The sequence below is a fragment of the Cotesia typhae genome, unplaced genomic scaffold, assembly GCF_013202065.1.
Source record: "Cotesia typhae breed Kobodo isofemale line unplaced genomic scaffold, CoteBio_Ctyphae scaffold_13, whole genome shotgun sequence".
Classification (NCBI taxonomy): Eukaryota; Metazoa; Arthropoda; class Insecta; order Hymenoptera; family Braconidae; genus Cotesia; species Cotesia typhae.
In genome coordinates, this window is record NW_027423774.1 from 12,391,533 (window position 1) to 12,411,488 (window position 19,956).

Sequence of the window (19,956 nt, forward strand, 5' to 3'; positions counted from 1 at the left end):
ACTAATAATAATTTATTATATCAATAAATTTTATTTTAAGTGAATTTGACTCTTCTTTGAAAAATATTTTAAATTTCAGAAAAAAAAATAAAAATTAACAAAAAAAGGAAAAAAAAAATATAAATAAAAAAAAATAAAAATTAACAAAAAAAGAAAAAAAAATATGAATAAAAAAAAAATAAAAATGATGAATAAAATTTAATTTATTTTCTTTGAAAATTCGCCCAGCGAAGCGGGCGGGGACGGCTAGTTATTATTATAATGATTATTTTAATTTTGTTTTTTTCCCAAACTTTAAAAATTTTTTATTCACTTTTCTATTATCTAATATATTAATATTCTTCCTCTTCTTGAAGTTTTTTTCCGCGAACTCTTTTACGGCATCGTTGACCTTCTGCCATAGAGCTGCCTCTTCTTCGATATGGTTTCTATCTTCTTCTGCATCCAAAACAATAAGGGGGATCTTCGTCGATTGATATGACAGGAATCAAATGTTCAGGCTGCTGTACTGATCCCAGTAGTTTGTCGGCGTCGCTCATAACAGATAATAGTACCTTGTTTAGCGATGGTGGAAACTCCTCCATGTCATACAGGGGAGTTAAATTTTCCTCACCAAAAATATCTGATAGAGAATGATCTTCCAGCTCTTCAGTTGGATATTCTGTAATGAAAATAGTTATATTTAAATATATATAAGTGAACAATTCATAAATTATAATAGCACTAGTATTGTGTGAATGATTTACCCTTTTTACGAATTTTTTACGAATAAACGGAAAAAATTCTTTGTATATTCAAAGAAGTTTTTTTCTACTCCTTAGTCAATAAAATCCCGTAAGCCACCTTGTCCTATAAACGTAATTAAAAAAAATTAAATTTTCTGAGTTATTGTTAAATGTCATGGTGTAAATTTAATTCATCTTCTGTAAAAGTTTCGTTAACATCTCGTACCAAATTTTTCGCTAACATAGCTCATCTCTCCTCACTGCTGAGGAATTTAGTACTACTCGCGTCACCACAACCAGAATGGTACACAGTATTCAACAACTCTGCATCACTACACCCACATTCAAAATCGGTCATTTCCATTTTAGAACACTGACGGTTTACTAAAAACTCAAAGAAAGGACTGAGGTTATCCTTAAAACTAAAAAGTCACAAAGGGTCTTTATCCCTCTCTTATATAATTTTCTTAAGATCAATCCAATACTGTTATTTTCTCCCTACCATAGCAAAGGTTTAGTGGGTAATAAGGAAAATAGTCTACTCCATATCCCCAAAACTTGTCTTTCCATACAGCCTTCACTGTCATAGGATGGTCCACCACCCCAAAATCGAGACAGGCCGGTCTTTGCATTATAACTATTTTTGTAGTAGGACTGAACTGCATCAAGAAACAGAGATGTCCTAGATCAATCTTTTTTGGTAATTTATGCATATGTTGGAAAATAGAAGCGCATGCTAAACTACGTAAAGTCGGAGGATCAGTTTTAATTTTCCAAGAAATATCGTCATTATATTTGTTTTTCACTTCTATAGGTATACATACTTGTTGGATTTCTATACATTTTTCGAGATAGTTGGAATCTTCATCAATCAAAACCGAAAATCTCCAGTTGTGAATATGAACCCTATGAAGAGTTGATTTTTCACGTTTGTCACAGTCATTTAATGATTTTCGAATACACATTTTAAGCACACTAAACTTGTCTATAACATTATTAAGTTTAAATCTTTTTTTAACGGATCTGAGCCTACGTTTTACCAACACCTCTTTTAAGTTTTTAGTTACGAGTAGTTTAAGATAATATGGTTGGAATACCATTATGATATAAAGTTGAATGTGATACTAGAAGTTTAAGAAAAAGTGAAAATTGTTTTTCATACCCCCTCCCCTTTCCCCTCTTCTAACATTTACTCTCTCCCCTCTCCTCATATTGGAAAATACCAACTCGCTCAATGATTAGTTGAACCCCTTCCTCCCCAACCAGAAGGAAAGAATATAAATAAGAAAATATTAGTCCTATGGCGCTTTATTAGAAATTCCTGTCTTAATAGTAAACAGTAGTCAGTATATCTATCTCACAAGTTTGTCATAATGGACGTAAATCAATTTATTTATCTGTCAAAAGTAGTTCCATTGAATAAGTCACAAACAAAACAACTGTGGTGTGGTTTAAAATATATTGAAAACAGATTTCATCCTGTACTCATCCTAAAAAAATAATACAATTAAACCTGAACGAATGGAAAAATCTGCGCTCCACAAGTGAATTATTTGCTAACTATTTCTACAAAGAAGAAAACAATAATTTCTATCGTATGTTCTGTCCAGTACAGTGTGAAGACCTACGTATAGAGTTTTCCACGTTTAAACAAGAACGGTGTATTATAATATCTCATCAAGATACGCGTATTTTTCTACTCGGACAAACTGCAACGAATCTTAAATCATTTCACCAAAATGTTAACCATTAGGTTGACCAGATTGAATAGTTACCTATCGCCGAATACATTAATTCAGTCGACGAAAATATATCAAGATATATTCTAAAAAATCTGCTGCCCAACACCAGAGAAACACCAAACACAAATACAATATTAAAATATTTTAAAAAACATTTCCTGGAATTATACAAATATAACGAGAGGACGCCTTCAATTCACACTAATCTTGGAGATATCGGGTTTTCATTTTTCTGGGACCTGCTACACCACCATAAAGAATTGGTTCAAAGAATAAGACACAAAGTTGACAACCAGATGCCTCAACGATACAACATGTATTATAACGCTGACGAAGGACAAGACGTCTGCTATTAATATGGACACAATATTTTTACTATTATTATCATTATTCCTATTGTCATTAATATCTGTAGAGATATTATTATTACTAAGATGATTAAAATTTCTCGATGAAAATATCTGTTATTATAAGGTTGTAACTGTGGGAGAATTTGATGAATAAAAAAAACAAAAATATTATATACTTGTTATTTATTATGCAATTATATATTTCATATCAGATATAAATTTATCGTTTAAATCTAAATCTATAAAATCATTACAACCTAAGTTACAATAATAACTATATAAATTATAATCTTGCTGTTCTAGCAACAAATAGTTAATCCATTGAACATCGCTATCGTCGCTTAAAATATTAAATTTTTCCGTATACAATGTATACTATACATTCTTCGCGATTGAATCTCGCACTCAATTAAATACCATAAATTACAATCTGCATATTTCTCTCGCATATCATAGAAATGATAAGTTCTCACAATTTTTTTCATTTCGCTATAATGCACTTCACAATTTTTTATAGCAAAAATTTTTACATGGCGAGTTATAAACATATGCTTGACATCCCAGATAGCAAATTGACTTCTGGAAGAATACCGAAAGAGTTCTCATTTACGATTTAGACGTCAGAATTCATATCCAAAAGAACACTTTACGAACTTATCAAGACGTCGAATGCGCCACTTTATGAGCAAGTTCAGACTTCTTACGCAAAAGCTCATGGGGAATACTTTTTTCTGACTTCAGAAATAAGAACAAATTAAGAATTCTATTCTTGTTCAATGAAAATGACTTCCTGAGCGCCTCATTTTTTTGAGATCTCATAGATGTAGTCGTCAAGAACTCATATAGAAGAAGACTTTAATATGACTTCGTTAGGATTTCATATTTGGGATTAATAATTTTGAATTATAGGTATCAAAAATTTTTTTAGTTTTAAATCAATATTATTTATTGAAACAAAGATATTTTTTATATTGTCACAAATGTAGTTTACATAACGTATTATTTCTGCTTACTAATATTATATTAATTTTTTATCACTTGGCTTAGTAAATTAAATTAAAATATTTTTAGATAAATCAAAAAACATAAGAAATGAAAATTTAGTAAAATTATAGAACATAAATAAGTATTTTAATTAAATGTTATTATCATCATTAATTTTTTGGCTGATGTTTACTTATATTAATATATTAATTCTATAATATCACTTGGCTTATTAAATTAAATTAAAATAATTTTTAGATAAATCAAAAAACATAAGAAATGAAAATTTAGTAAAATTATAGAACATAAATAAGTATTTTAATTAAATGTTATTATCATCATTAATTTTTTGGCTGATGTTTACTTATATTAATATATTAATTCTATAATATCACTTGGCTTATTAAATTAAATTAAAATAATTTTTAGATAAATCAAAAAACATAAGAAATGAAAATTTAGTAAAGTTATAGAACATAAATAAGTATTTTAATTAAATGTTATTATCATCATTAATTTTTTGGCTGATGTTTACTTATATTAATATATTAATTCTATAATATCACTTGGCTTATTAAATTAAATTAAAATAATTCTTAGATAAATCAAAAAACATAAGAAATGAAAATTTAGTAAAATTATAGAACATAAATAAGTATTTTAATTAAATGTTAATTTTTTGCCTGATGTTTAACTTTAACATATTTGATTCGATCACTAGCATGCTGAAGCCATGTTTTGATTTGTCCATTCAAATCTGACAAGGTACATTGAGGATTTAAATTAGTAATTGCACCTAGAATCAAACAATTAATCATATTAATATTTATAGTCAAATAATTATGAGTTGAAATGCATAGTTTTAATGAACACATAAAAAATCTTGACTTTAAAATAGTACTGTCAGAACTAGTAATTATTTAAATTTATTTTTTTAATTTGGTGGTAGTAGAAATATGTTATAACGTGATAGTGTTTATAAAATTTTTACGAATTACAAAGAGCCATTAAAAAAAAAACAAGATTTTATATTGACATTCGAGAGTTGTAGTATTGGCAGTACTATCTTAATCCACAATTTGTTAAGATTCGAAAATAAAAAAAGTTCATTTTATATAAAATGTTGAACTAAATAAAAATTTTTAGGATCTGGCAGAATTCAAAAAAAAATTTTATTACCGGTTAAGAGTTTCGTGAAAGTCATGTCTTTAACGGCTATAGTTTTTTTCTGGCCGCTCCAAGATAACTTGCGACTTAACTCATCATCTAAAATATATGATAAGATATCTCGTACATGTTTTTTTCCGTCAGGCACTCGTCTAAGTTGAATAAGATTAGTCTTAAAAAAAATGATACAACAATAAATAAGTTGGAAAACGATTAATTTTCATGAATTACGGAAATATGGTTGATGTATAAAAATCAAAAATATTAAAAAAATTAGTCATTGTAAAGAGGAAAAAGATTGACATATATATTAATCAACCGTATTGAGTCAAAAATTTTTACAAATTGCGCGCGTGCTTCTTCATTTTCGACCAACTTCTGGTTAAGTTCTTGCAAAGCTATTAAAGTTTTAATAGTGAATCCAGGTAGAGCACTGACGGTACCAATTGAAGACTTATTTTGAACAATGTTATGAGATTGTAATTGCATAAGGATACTGTCTAATTTTCGTAGTATCTGCTGTCTCTCTGATCTACATGCAACTGTTAACAGTAAACAAAGATTTATATTTATTTTTTAATCCAAGAATTTTTCTTATGCATTGATAAGTATTAAATGAGTTTTATGAAATTTAAATCGATAAAAATTTTTGATAATAATTTCGAGTAAACGAAAATTTGTGCTACCTATTAATTAAAATAATATTAGAAGTGAATTGTACTTACTGCAACAGTTCTGACAAGCAGGTTCTTCAACACTTATTTCGTTAGTTTTATCATTGTTTTTTTCATCATTAGTTTTCTGAGTTGAAATAAAAGCATTTTTATTGACGATGGTATGCGACGTGTTACTAATTGGCCCACTGTTAGAATTAATTCCCTTTTTTTTATTTTCGTCATTGTTACTATTGTTATCGTTATTATTATTTATTTCCATATTATCATAATTATCGTCATTGCTTCTGTTAACTTTTTTCGCATCTTCACACTTTGATCGATTAATTAATTTCAGATTTTTATCACCTTCATTAGGAGTAACGAATTCAGCTGTAGAAGCAAAATATAAAATAAACTTACGAAACATAATTTTTACGGCTGTATCAATTAAATATATTTTATACTTACGAATAATTTCAATGTTACGAATAGTTATTTTCTTATCTCTTTCTCTTGTTTTTGTGGGACTTTCTTCGACATCATCAAAAAAATTGCCGTAATCTAAAGGCTGAGTATCTAATAAAATATCTTCTTCATCTTCAGAACCTCTCGATTTATAATTAAAATCTTTTTCCGAAATGCTGTCATCATCATTTGAGTTATCAGTTTCTGTTAAGGAAACAAAATTATTAAAATGCCATAAAATTTTTATAATTGACAAATTAAAAATATACCTTTCTCTTTTTCATTGAAAGACTCGTTATCAGAATTTTGATAGCGTTTTGGTAGTTTTCGCGTACGCTTCCCACGGACATAATTTTGTTTCGGAATAGATAAAAAAGATGCCTCATCACTTGTTGACAAATTAACGGCGGCAATTTCTACTTGTCTAGCAATTTCAAACGTATCTAATAAAAATAAATATTAAATTCAATTAAAAAATTTCAAAAATAATGGATCTTGTTAACATACACACACGGAAATAAATACTTGATACAATATTTTTAGATTCTGATTGATCATAAATAAAATGTGGTTTTGGGAATTGATATTCTTGTGTGTATGGTTTTAAATACACTAGTCACAAAAATTAAGGGATATAAAAAAAATTCCAAATTTTTTGGTGATTTTCAGCGAGCTGTAACTCCGAGGAAAATGATCGCACAGAAAAAAAAAAAAAAAAAGCAAATTGTAGCTCCAAGTGTCTAGTTTTTAGATATGACCATGAAAATTTTTTGTCATCGTCAGGTCTGGAGAAATCCTAAGAAAACTACTGAAAAAAATTTTTCGAAATTTTTTTCGTCTTAAAAAGGTCTACGGGCTTCAAAAAATTTTTTCGATTGTTTCGTTTAAAAGCTCTTTTAGTAAATTTAATACCCTTTAATTTGACGTAATCAAAAAGCCTGTACGATAATTTGCCGCCGAGTTATCGTCAATCAAAGCAAAAATGTTTTTTTTGACTTTGGAAATCAATAACTCTGGAAATAATGACCGTGTAGGAAATCGAAGGAGGGTTTTGAAAACTACACAATATTCTCTATAAGAAAACGTAAACCGCTTTTGAAGAAAAAATTTTTTTTGAATTGAAAACTCGGACTGAAAAAAAGACAAAAATTTGCATAATTAAGGATATTTGGATAACTTGGTATAACTTTGGATAAAAGGGATGAACGAAGGATATCGTTGGTAATTTTTTAACTTCAAAGTGTCCCCTAAAATCCCTAAGAAATTCAAAGCGCTGCGATTTTTTGTTCATAGTGCCCAGAAGCTTCAAATTCTGTGTTTGAAGGACGTGTGGCTCCAGAATTTCGTCGACGTACCTATCGGCAGTCAACGTCCCACGAACGATGACCAACGGGGTTCTGGTATTGAAGGACACGCCTGCCCACACCATGACTGATCCACCATTGAAAGCTGTAACTGGTCTCGTAAAACCATCCCGATCTCGTTCTCCACGACGGCGCCAAACGAGAGATCGTCTATCGCTGCCATGAAGACAAAATCGAGATTCGTCAGTCCATAATACACTGGTCCACTGTCTACGACCCCAATGGTGATGATCATGAGCATAGGCCAATCGGGCTCGGCGATGTCGTGGAGTGAGCATAGGCACGCGATTTGCGCGTCTAGCGCGTAGTCCTTGCTCTCGAAAGCGATTTCGAACCGTCGATGCCGATATGTGTTGTTGCGGAGGACTTTGTCGACGATTGCGAAATTGATGAGCGATCGTGTGAGCATGCGCAGTAGGGTTTCGACGAGCTTCTCGAATGATAGCTCGATCATCACGCTCGGTAGTGATTCGTAGTCTACCTTGACCCGGACGACGATCGTAACTTTGAGTCGCGTTAAATCGGGCATAGGCCCGACTGATAACGGACTGGCTCACTCCCATAGAAGCTGCTACTTCCACCTGACTGTAGCCCTCTTGAAGCAGGGTAACAATGCGAGGCCACATCTGTGGCAGCTAAATGTCGACGAGGCATATCAAAAGGTGCTTATCAAAGAAAAGCTTACATAAAATTCACGTAAGGAATTTAGGCTAAAAAGAAAACGTAAAATTCAAGTTTTGTGTGAGGAAAAGCCGAACTCCGCGAGGGGTATATCAATTTGTTTTTATTGAATTTTTAAAATGAGATTTAAAACTAAGGCAGTTGTAGTGGACAGAAAAAATTGAGTTAATTTTTTTTGACAATAGTGAAGCATTCTGAAGACGATAAAAAAAAAAATTAAAAAAAAATTTTTGATAAAAAAATTTCGAAAAAATTTTCGAAAAAATTGAAAATTTTTTTTTTTTTTTTTCAAATTTCTTGAAAAATCAATCTGTTTGATCGAAAAAATAAAGAATTTTGAAAAAAAAATTTTTTTCAATGGAAAAATGAATAAAAATCACAAAATTGCTCATAATGGTGATTTTTGCGAAAACACAGAATTTGAAGCTTCTGGGCACTATGAACAAAAAATCGCAGCGCTTTGAATTTCTTAGGGATTTTAGGGGACACTTTGAAGTTAAAAAATTACCAACGATATCCTTCGTTCATCCCTTTTATCCAAAGTTATACCAAGTTATCCAAATATCCTTAATTATGCGAATTTTTGTCTTTTTTTCAGTCCGAGTTTTCAATTCAAAAAAAATTTTTTCTTCAAAAGCGGTTTACGTTTTCTTATAGAGAATATTGTGTAGTTTTCAAAACCCTCCTTCGATTTCCTATACGGTCATTATTTCCAGAGTTATTGATTTCCAAAGTCAAAAAAACTTTTTTGCTTTGATTGACGATAACTCCGCGGCAAATTATCGTACAGGCTTTTGATTACGTCAAATTAAAGGGTATTAAATTTACTAAAAGAGCTTTTAAACGAAACAATCGAAAAATTTTTTTGAAGCCCGTAGACCTTTTTAAGACGAAAAAAATTTCGAAAAATTTTTTTCAGTAGTATTCTTAGGATTTCTCCAGACCTGACGATGACAAAAAATTTTCATGGTCATATCTAAAAACTAAACACTTGGAGCTACAATTTGCTTTTTTTTTTTTTCTGTGCGATCATTTTCCTCGGAGTTACAGCTCGCTGAAAATCACCAAAAAATTTGGAATTTTTTTTATATCCCTTAATTTTTGTGACTAGTGTATCTCATATTTGTTAATGTAAATTGTCAAATTAAATTTTATATTATCAAAATAAATATGAACTTACCGTAGGGTCCTAACAGCTTTGTGTACTTTATATAGCGCCAATTACTCTTAGGCATCATTTTTTTCTTGCATGCATTCGTAGCATTTTCAGTTTTAGGAGGCCATTGCAGTTTATTTTCTTCTTTTTGTAACCAATTTTCTGGTACAGTCGAACACCAATTATCAGAAAAAGCAACAAAATACATCTAAACAAATCAATTTAATATAAATTAAGTAAAAAGTAAGGTTAAATTTTCTTCAGTTTATGAAAGTCATTTAAAATATAGGATGTATATTAGAATCAAATGAATTTTTATTAATTCTTTATTAACGTTTAAAAATAAACTTATTTTTTACTGAAATGTTTTGAATTTACCGTTATTTTTTATTATTTTTTGTAATTTCGTAAGACGCTTGAATTCTGAAAGACGCAATTATTTGTACACATCTGAAAACTGGAAACATGTATGTGTGTACCATGTATGTACGTAGATGTAGGTTCAGAATAAGAAGATTAGATGGCGTGTCAGTAGTAGGGAGCGAAAATTGAAATTAAATGAGAGCTAAAATAATATACATTATATAATTAAATGATTTTAAACTTTACTTAAAATAAGTTGTTATTCATTTACAAATAATACATAAAATAATTAAAATGTTTTTTATTTGCTCTTTTATGACTAATATTCAATTTGATGAATGAATTAATGGAAAAAAATAAAATAAATCATCACAGGGAATACAAACTGCTTTTTGCGAGACATCACTTACATCATAATTTTTTTCAACAGACCATTCATTCTCAGTCACTATATTAATCAATTTTGAATCAATAGGGTAATTTTCTACACTTTTAGGGTTAATTAACGTTTGTCCTTTCAACATAGTTGAATTATTTTGTACATAAATATTATTTATACGAACAACATCGTTATTTATCAAATAACAAAATGAATCGCACTTCTGGCACGTGGAGAGAGTAAAATTTCCATAATTGATTTTATCATATGAAGAAATTCCACTTTTTTGGAACTTTTTTTTATTGAATGACGATATTTCAGGTTTGTTTAAGCTTTGTTTTATATTTTGTTTATAATTACACTTCACTCGTTCTTCAATTCGTTTGTGTAGTTGCTGTAGAGGTTTATCGTGTTTTTTTAATAAGTTTTTCAAAAAGCCCAAGTAACTTTCGAATGAAAAAGCACTAAATGTGTCTAAATGACCAAATTTTAATACATCTTCCGGCAAATGGATCAGATTATGTACATTGTATATCACGAAATTCTCTCCATACAACTGTACACATTTAGTAACAAAATAATTCAATAAATCTTTTGCACACTTATTGTTTCTTATACAATCTGTTTCATCACATAAAATTCTAATTGCGCATTGTAACTATTGAAATGAAACAAATATTTTGCCGGAATAACAGATTTTAAAGCTATTGGACCCACATATAATAAGAATAATCTAAACTCAGTTGCTTTCCAGCGATCTACTTCGTCAACCCCTCGAGTTTTTCGAACAAATTCGGACGGTATCCAACTTTTTAATGAAAGTAGTAGGTCAGAGATTTTTGTTGTTTGCTTGTGACTTAATTTAATTAATTTGTTGTTATCTAAACGAAATCCACTAATCCATGCTTTTAAAATTTTCTTCTCTACTCCAAGGCAAATCAAATGCATATACTCGACAGGAAATTGAGAAACCATTCCAATTTCAGTTTCTTCAAATTTAGATTTTCCAAGATGGTGATCTTCATTCAGGCGATCAATAAAATTATCATCTGTTCGTACCGGTGCATCTATTTGAAGAAATCTCATACGGTGATCTTTATAATCACCCTCCTGCACACATTTACTACAGCCGTAGTAGCCAGTATGACCTTTTGTATATGTCACATACGAACGAGCTGGCGAATCACAAATAACAGCTCTAATTTTTACAAAGAAACGACGATGATTATATTCAAAACCTTCTGAATAAAGGATTTTATATTCATTTATAAAGTCTTTCAGAAAATCATTACAATCGTCGGGTTTGTTAAGCCCATGATAAACCCCGATGACAAAAGATGAAGCAACTTTTGGAAAAATTTCAGCTAATATGGGATATAATTGTCGTTTTGAACTTTTAGAAATAGGTAATCCGTCAATATGAACATTTATTGATAAATTTGAAGTAAATTTATCTATACCAATAGATTTTAATTGATCAATTAGTCCTTGTTTTAAGCCGTAATGAAAATATTCACCAGGTGACACAGAGCGAATGACAGTTGTTCGGGGGGTACATAATAAGGTACGAGAATCTGTAGGTAGATTTTTTAGCTCTTCAATCGACGTAACATTAGTAAGTGTTTTGAGAAGAGATCCAGTTGCCGCTTGACTAATGTTATATTGGCATTGCCATTGAGCTATTTGATATTTTAAATCTACTTTTTTATCCACTTCAGCAATTTCATTCTGTAGAATCTCAATGTTTTTATCTTTTACAGCTGAACAACTCTCAATAGAATTAAGCTGATCTAAATTATTGTCATAATTATCAAAAATAATATTATCATCGAATCCTACGTCATTCGTCAGCACAATGGAGTTATTTATGTTCGTATCATGAACAATATCTGGCTTAGAACTTGTAATGATATTGGAATCAGTACTCGTTTGAATTGGAGAGGAAATATCATCAACAGTATCTTGCTTGCAATTTGTTATGACATTAGAGACACTACTTAGTTGGATTGGAGAGGAAATATCTGGTAGCAATAATTCATTAATATTTCTTTTCAATCTTCGATTTTTTTGACTTTTTGATAACTCGCCAAAAGGCTTGCGTGGGAGCATCATTTCCTATTTTAACAAATAGAATAATTAACAAACGAACCGTAAATTTTTTTTTGTGGCTTTCAACTTTACATTTATTGTTGTATTTAGGAGAGTCTAGTGATAGTAACTATAGTATATTGTTTAAACAAGGAGCATGTGAGTTAAATAATGTTGAAAATTTTAAAAATTAGTGAAATTATGAAAGCTTAAGTACTTACTATCATATTCTATAAAAGTTTTAAATGCTGCTTCGAAAATTACTTAAGAAAATATTAATTTATGTTGTCCATTAAATTTTATGAATAACCTAGCTTTTTATGGCTTCTCAAAATTGAAAATCGAACGATAATCTTTGTGAAACTAAGCTATTATTGTTAAGAACTCATAAAAATTGTTTAAAACGTTCATAATTTTGTGACATTTTTAATTTTTACACTAATAAAAACTTCTCTAGAGTCTCTTAAAAACAGAAGCACCAATATTTAGATAAAATTGTATTATATTAAAAATAAAGAATATTACCTAATGTTCTGAATTAAATAATGAAATCGAATTTCACCAATTTCAAAATAGAACCGTTTCAATTTTCAGTTGATAATCTTTATTCAAAATTAATTGATTTGCATTCTGTAAACACAATAACAATAAGTTTTTTGCACTTGATCTTACAGCTGATTAGAGACAAGCGGACAGTAATCCCAATCATAGCGCAGAGAAAGATGAAATATTCGTATTTAATGACATCTGTAAGAAGTTTACAAAATAAATACATAATGTATTCATAAAACTGGAGTCTTTTTTATGAATTTATAAAGTAGTCCTAATTTTGAATCCAATAAGAAGTAAAAAAAAAGAATGCTTGAAGATGTCAAAAAATTGATGTCTTAAAAAAGATGTCTTTAAAAGTTCTTAATTTAGTGTTCTTAAATGTAAACTCATTCAGAACTCATGAATTGACTTCTGTTAGAAGTCTTCTAAAAGACTTCTCGTAGTCGTCTTTATGACTTGTGTGCTATCTGGGATGGATGTATAGGAAATACAATTTTATTATAGACAAATGTAATCATCGTATTCCATTTATACATACACATGAAAAAAGTATTAATCCACATTTTTAATCGAACGATTCAGTAATCAATAAGATTCTTGTTTTAACTACGTTATATGCTACTACAGATACACTTTTCTAGTATAACTTTAAGAGACACTCGAGAGGTTTTAATTTACGAAACCTAAGCTTTCTCCCCCTCACCCAAACTATAAAAAACCCCTCTTCACCTGCGGCTCATTTTCCTTTAAAATCTGTCCGCAAAGGTCATTAACCTCACCCCCTCAATCATCGCCGCGGTCCACCAAAACATCTAGTTTTCTCACACTTTTCCTTTAAAATCTGTCCTCAAAGGTCATCAATCATCACCGCTGTCAAACACCTGTCTCCCTCACAGACCTCTTGGGGAGCTGGCGCCAGACTACCGAGGGGGGAAGAGGGGGAATGTCTTGCTCTGAGCGCCCCATACTACTTCTGCACATTCTATATGTGCTATATTTCAAGTCCAGTATAAAATTTTACTATTATGGTTATCATGCAACATTTTATGAAAAATCATTCTTTAAAAAATAATCAAAAATATTCTGTCCAAGATTTTTGTTGTCAACCCATTTTTAATATATTTTCTAATTTACGAAATTTATTATAAAATAAGTTTGATTCTATTATCAATCAGGTGAATGTCGATTTAGATTCGGATCTTCTACTATAATGCAGTGACTACCAGAGACGGTTATTATAACTCTTAACAGAAACTTAAATTGGTTAATTCGGCCTCATTAAAATCAGACTGGTCTGAATAACCATGAAATACATGGAGTTCCAAAATTAATGCCGACGGTGTAGTTATCCCAGCAAGCAAAAAATTCTGCAATCAGCAACTCGGCTCAGGCATCTTAAGTCTGGAATTATTCTCCTTGTCTTCTCAATCTCTAATTAAATTCTCGTACAAATTCTTCCTGTAAATGCCGATAAAATAAATATTGGGATCGATGATAAAATTTCGTCAGCCTAAGGGCCTGACGGGATAAATTTTAATAAAATTTTAGACAGTGAAGACTCGCTTCGTTCCTCTTTTTGTGAAGCCTCAAGCGAATTTTTACTTACGTTTATAAAAAGATGATAGATTTTTCCCACGTCGCACACTGCTCACTGTCAATGTCTCGTTCAAAAAGGTGCTGTTTTTGTTCTCACCGGCTCTTTTATAACCTTTTACTGAGGTTTCTCGAATTTTCCCATTGTCCCGTTTCCGCTTAGTTTTTCTGGGGACAGCGGTGAGGACTTAGCGATCCATACGGCCCGGTGACGAATCTGACAACTAATTCCTCACGCTCGGAAAGTACGGAGTAATCCCTACTCACCACGACAAGATAATAGTAATTCTAGCCCCGCGCGGGAATTCAAATTCCCAGTCACAAATTGTATTTCGTCACTCTTTGTATTATGACACTGATCAATTTTGCAATACGTAAAATACCATGGCATTGTATGTCAATTGTGAAATTATCAGTTTTCTATTATAACTTGTGAATTTTTTATCAAAATACATAGTCGTTAATAAAAATAACCATATCCAAGTACAATTTTCATCGAAAAAAAAAAACGATTCATTTAATGATAGTTTCAATAAATTACAACAATGTGAGAAATAACAAAAAATTTAATGATAGTAAATGTCTCATCTGTAAACACAATTAAAGCATTTTATAAGATTTTTTTTTTTGAGTATATTAATTTTGTACACGATGGACATTGCAAACGATGATTTTGTACTGTTTGAAAAATCGTCTGCCTTTCATCTTTATCATGAGTTAAAGCTTAATTTTTTTCATTTTAGAAGGTACAGGGAGTTCGTCCTTTTGTTGTTTTCTCGACTATTTCTCTCTCTAACGATGTTTCTTAATTGATAAATATTCAAAGTAAAATTGTTCTATCTTTTGAATACTATGCTGAGGACGAATTGTCGGTATCAAAAAATTTATCCAAAAAGCGTTATTATCACCGATAACACTAGAAGCACTGATTCGGATATTTATCTTCAAATACTGATGCTTATAATTATTATACTTCAAATTTGATGCAAAATACGTTTAACGACGTTAGACCACTCAGTACTCGCAAAGCTTTGTTCTTACTTTCGCGGAACAAATAAAGTGCGATAACAAAGCAAGCGCTGCAATTAAGCAGAAAATTTGGGAAACTCAGGTAAAATTAAGTAATAACGTACAATGCCATGGTATCTTACGTATTCCAAAATTGATCAGTATCATAATACAAAGAGTGACGAAATACAATTCATCTAATCTTTGTTTTGGTTATTATTATCTTACTTTTTTTAAGAACTTTAAATGTATTAAATGATTACAAAATGAAAAAAAAAAAATCCGGAGAGATCACAAAAATTTTTTCGTAAGAGGAAAAAAATTTTTAAAAATCCCTTAAAAAAAATTTTTGAAGTTATACTTCTTTTGGCGCGTTGGAGAAAATTGATGAGGGTGAATTTTTACGATGCGCGCGCACACCGACTCCCAAATTTAACAGTATGAAATTAGTTCTAGGTGGCATGAAAGTCGATAGCTATGTTCAAGTTGTATATTCTAGTATTTTTGTACTTAGAAGTTCTAAGTTAGAATAGGGATGCACGATTCCAAAAGAAAAATCGATCTCGAGAATCGCGATCAATTTTATCGAAAGAATTGATCCTTGATAAAATCGAGTGTGAAAGAATCGATCCACTGATAATCGATCGTTTGAATGAAGGCGTAATTTTCAAGTTTAAAGAATTCCATATCATTATAGTGAACTAATTTAAAAATTAATATGGCTTATACTAATGCATTTTCAATTATTAAAATAGACATTTCTTCTAGATTGAAAATAATATTTTATTGCACTTAATAACAGTGAATTATAATTTTTTTACTAAATGCTTTCTAATATTTAAATGAGTTAATTAATTATTAATTAAATTGATTTAATTAAATATTAATACTGCTATTAAATATTAATCAAATAAAAAGTATTATTAGTTAAATGTATATTTTAATAAAAAAATAAATATTTTTTTCTAGTTTCAAAAAGAATAATAAAATTATTAAAAGAAAGTAAAATTAAGTTTTTCTTATTAGAAATACCATTCCGCTGTTGGTAGGGATTTAAGGAACAATATTTGCTGTAAATGGTCAGCACTTAATCGATTTCTGATAGCATTTCCAATATGACTAGCAATAGAAAAAAGTCTTTCACACGGGACAGAAGTTGCAGGAATGATAAAACTGGTGCAGATTTTTTTTTCTCGGTTCAAAACTCAATTGCGTTTTCATCTTCTTGAGAAGGACTATCGATAAATTTTTTTTTCTAATACGATTATAAAAATTTTCAATGACACAGAATTTATTAGATATTTCACCATATTTGTATTTTATTTATATAGTAAATGAGTTAAAAATTACACTTGTTGATTTGAATAATTTCTATAAGTGGGATTTTTCTCATTTTAACTGCTACAATTAATTTGTTATAATATTTAAAAAAATTTTATCTCAATTTTAGAATCAAGTTTTTAAATTACTTAAAAAATACTTTCTTTCAAAATTCCCGGTCATCGTCGCCATTTTATTTTTAGACGATCGATTCCGACTCTGAAGAATCAATATGTCAATTCAACTTGCTCTGAAGAATCGATCTAAATAATCGAATCGACAACAGGAAAAGATCGATTCTAGTAAGAATCGATTTTGAATCGTGCATCCCTAAGTTAGATCACGTGTTTCGTTACAGTATAATCAAACAGTGTGAACAAATAAACGTTATTTTGGTGTTTTTATTAAATCAATTTTATACACGACGGTGATAGTATATACTAATAATTTATTAGTATACATGTATATATATATATATATATATATATATATATATATATATATATATATATATATATATATATATATATATATATATATATATATATATATATAAATTGAATATTAGTGATAAAACTGATTTAAATAAACTATTTTGAGTGCATTTATAGATTTAAGGTTGATTGTCGGTATGTATAATTTATTTATATCATTAATCAAAAATTATTACGTTATTATTTAAAAAATAATATTTTTATGTTTTGTTTTATTTTTGATACATTAATAAGTTTTAAGTATAAATAAAAAAAATTAATTTATTTTCTATACATGTTTATATACCCTGGTTAAAAATATTGATTGAAAAGGATTGAAAAAGATGAAATTAGAATACTTTTGAATAATTTCAATTCTTTTTCATGTATATATAGATATACAGTTCACATAGGGTGACTGATTCCCAATACTTTTCAATCAATATTTTTAATCAGGGTAAACCCTAAATACTGAGTGTTCATACTGTTTTTGATCTTAACTATTCGTTAAATTTGATTTATTGATATTTTAATTATTTTTTTTATATTCTTATTATAACAAACAAATTTTATTAAGTAACTCTAAAAATTACGAGCACTCAGCTTAACATGAGATATTTATATAAACATATATGTTCAATTTATTCAAGTAGTAGTTGAAATAATCGAAAATAAATTCTAATAAATAAACTTAAATGAATTTTAATAAATAAATTTAAAATTTAAATCAACTAATAAAAAACATTATAAATAATTTTCTATACGAATTCATATCTATCTACCTATGATCTTTTGCAGGTTTCTCTGAAACTAATAGTACTACATCGTTAAATTTCAATTTCTGTTTAAGTTTCCGATATGTCTGAAGATATTACTCAAAAAAATGCACAATACTGTAAAAAATATTATGCACGAAAAAAATCTGCAAATCAGGAGGTAGTAAAAAAAAAAACTAACTCTGAAAAGTGTCGACAGTATAGACAACGACAAAAATTGCTCAAACAACAATTCCAATCTGAGAACGACGTTATTCATACTCCATCAACATCAAGTTTGCAAATGACGTTTGAACCTCAGCCTATCAGCACAGGTAAAAATTTAAATAATTGGAAAATCAGAGTTATAATTAGACATATATAATGAGATTATATAGTTTTATTTAATTAGTTAATTAAAATTAAATTATTTATTTAAATTATCGTTAACTATGAAATAATTTAATCTTTATAAAATAAAATTTTAATTAAATTATTCAATTCTAAGTTTCTGGATTTAGTTCAATTCTGTTACATTTAGTTATTTAATAAAATAATTAAATTTAACATAATATTGATAATTAAAAATATTACGATACAATGCAACTTATAATGTTGATAAGTACATTAATCATAATTTTCACTCACTTCCAGATTCAATTTCGTCTACTTCAGTACACAACACTCACAACTGCATTACTGTGCAAGTTGAAGTCCACATGGAAAATTCTCCTGTGCCGTATGAATATCGTTCAACATCGAACAATATTTCATCAGTAGAAAAATATCGTGATTCACGCTCTCGTCAACGAGAAAATAATCAACACCCAGTCAGCATCTAAATCAGAAAGATTTCAGTATGAAGTCCAATAAAAAACTTCTTGCAGAAGTTCTAATATGACATCTTAAACAGCTCATTTTGAAGAGCTCAGAATTCAGAGCTCTTAATGAACTCTTAAATAAGAAGTTGATTTTTCGACATCCAAATGAATTTTTTTTTCTAACCACTTCTTGAATTGCATTCTATGAGCTCTTGTAGACATAATAAATAAGACTTCATTTTTGCGACGTTATAAAGTATTCTTTTTTTTCACTTCTAAAAGAATTTACATTATTAATTCTTACAGCATTCAAAATACAGACGTTCTGTCATATTCATGATTTCGTCATGAACTGTTGGACGCATGCGTAAAGTCTTGTATTCTGTCCGTATGATATTTATTTATTTGTGCATTCTAACCTGCTTCTTTTGATAAATATTTAATATATCAGAGAGAAATTAAATTTTTATCAGTATATTTTAAAAAGCAACCGTGTTAAATTTGGTTGCTTAAATCAATTATATTTTTTTGATAGTTGAGTGGTTTTTCTTATACAACTGGATGTAACAGTAAGTAAACATACATGCATTTTGATACTGGAAGTAAAGGTCAGGTAAATTTTTAATTTTAAATCGTCTTGCTATAAATATTATTATTTATTTATTAAAAACCAATTATGCCAAGAAAGCCGTTTAAGGAACTATCAAAAAGCCAAAGAAATAGGCGTCTAAAACAAGTAGCTTGCGATGAATCACCGTTAACATCTTCGCAAAAAAGTTCTCCAACTGATGATTCAAATCAATCAAGAGAGAATACTACAGATATTAATATTTGTGATACTCAAAATGTCTCTGATCAGACAATTAATACTGATAAGATTATACCTGAAGATACCAATATTACCAAAGATGTCTCTAGTAATTCTATCGTCGGCGCTCCTAATCTTATTGATAATATTATTTTAACGGAAAATCGAGAGCTTGATGACAGTAACGATGATATTTTACTAAATAATCCTCCTGATATTGATGATGCGAAAATTAATTTACAACGTAAACTAGCACAGTGGCAATGCCAGTACAATATTAGCCAAACTGCATGTGGAGCTTTGCTTAAAATTCTGATTGACGTCGATTCAATAGAAGAATTGAATAATCTCCCCAAAGATCCTCGTACTTTATTAAATACTCCGAAAACTACCAATATCCGTTCTGTGTCACCTGGTGAATATTTTCACTATGGTTTACAACGAGGATTAGTTGAGCAATTTAGAATTATTGATGTAAATAATCTCAGTACTAATATTCTAATTAA

At 29.3% G+C, this 19,956-nt stretch overlaps 2 protein-coding genes across 2 annotated transcripts in view; one reads left to right on the top strand and one right to left on the bottom strand.

Moving 5' to 3' along the window:
* Nucleotides 1-5,241: 5,241 nt before the first annotated feature.
* Nucleotides 5,242-19,956, bottom strand: part of LOC141534047 (uncharacterized) — a 30,710-nt gene continuing 15,995 nt past the window's right edge. Inside the window, exons 2-6 of the mRNA XM_074253191.1 lie at nucleotides 9,315-9,498; nucleotides 6,359-6,532; nucleotides 6,093-6,293; nucleotides 5,694-6,014; nucleotides 5,242-5,510 (exon numbers count right to left, since the gene is read on the bottom strand). Coding sequence (XP_074109292.1) covers nucleotides 5,242-5,510; nucleotides 5,694-6,014; nucleotides 6,093-6,293; nucleotides 6,359-6,532; nucleotides 9,315-9,498 — 1,149 coding nt within the window. The remainder of the gene's footprint in view (nucleotides 5,511-5,693; nucleotides 6,015-6,092; nucleotides 6,294-6,358; nucleotides 6,533-9,314; nucleotides 9,499-19,956) is intronic.
* Nucleotides 5,477-18,663, top strand: LOC141535187 (uncharacterized). Its single transcript, XM_074255018.1, has 3 exons — nucleotides 5,477-5,519; nucleotides 17,917-18,156; nucleotides 18,476-18,663. Exons 2-3 carry the CDS (start codon nucleotides 17,925-17,927, stop codon nucleotides 18,661-18,663), a joined length of 420 nt encoding a protein of 139 aa, XP_074111119.1. The 5' UTR covers nucleotides 5,477-5,519; nucleotides 17,917-17,924.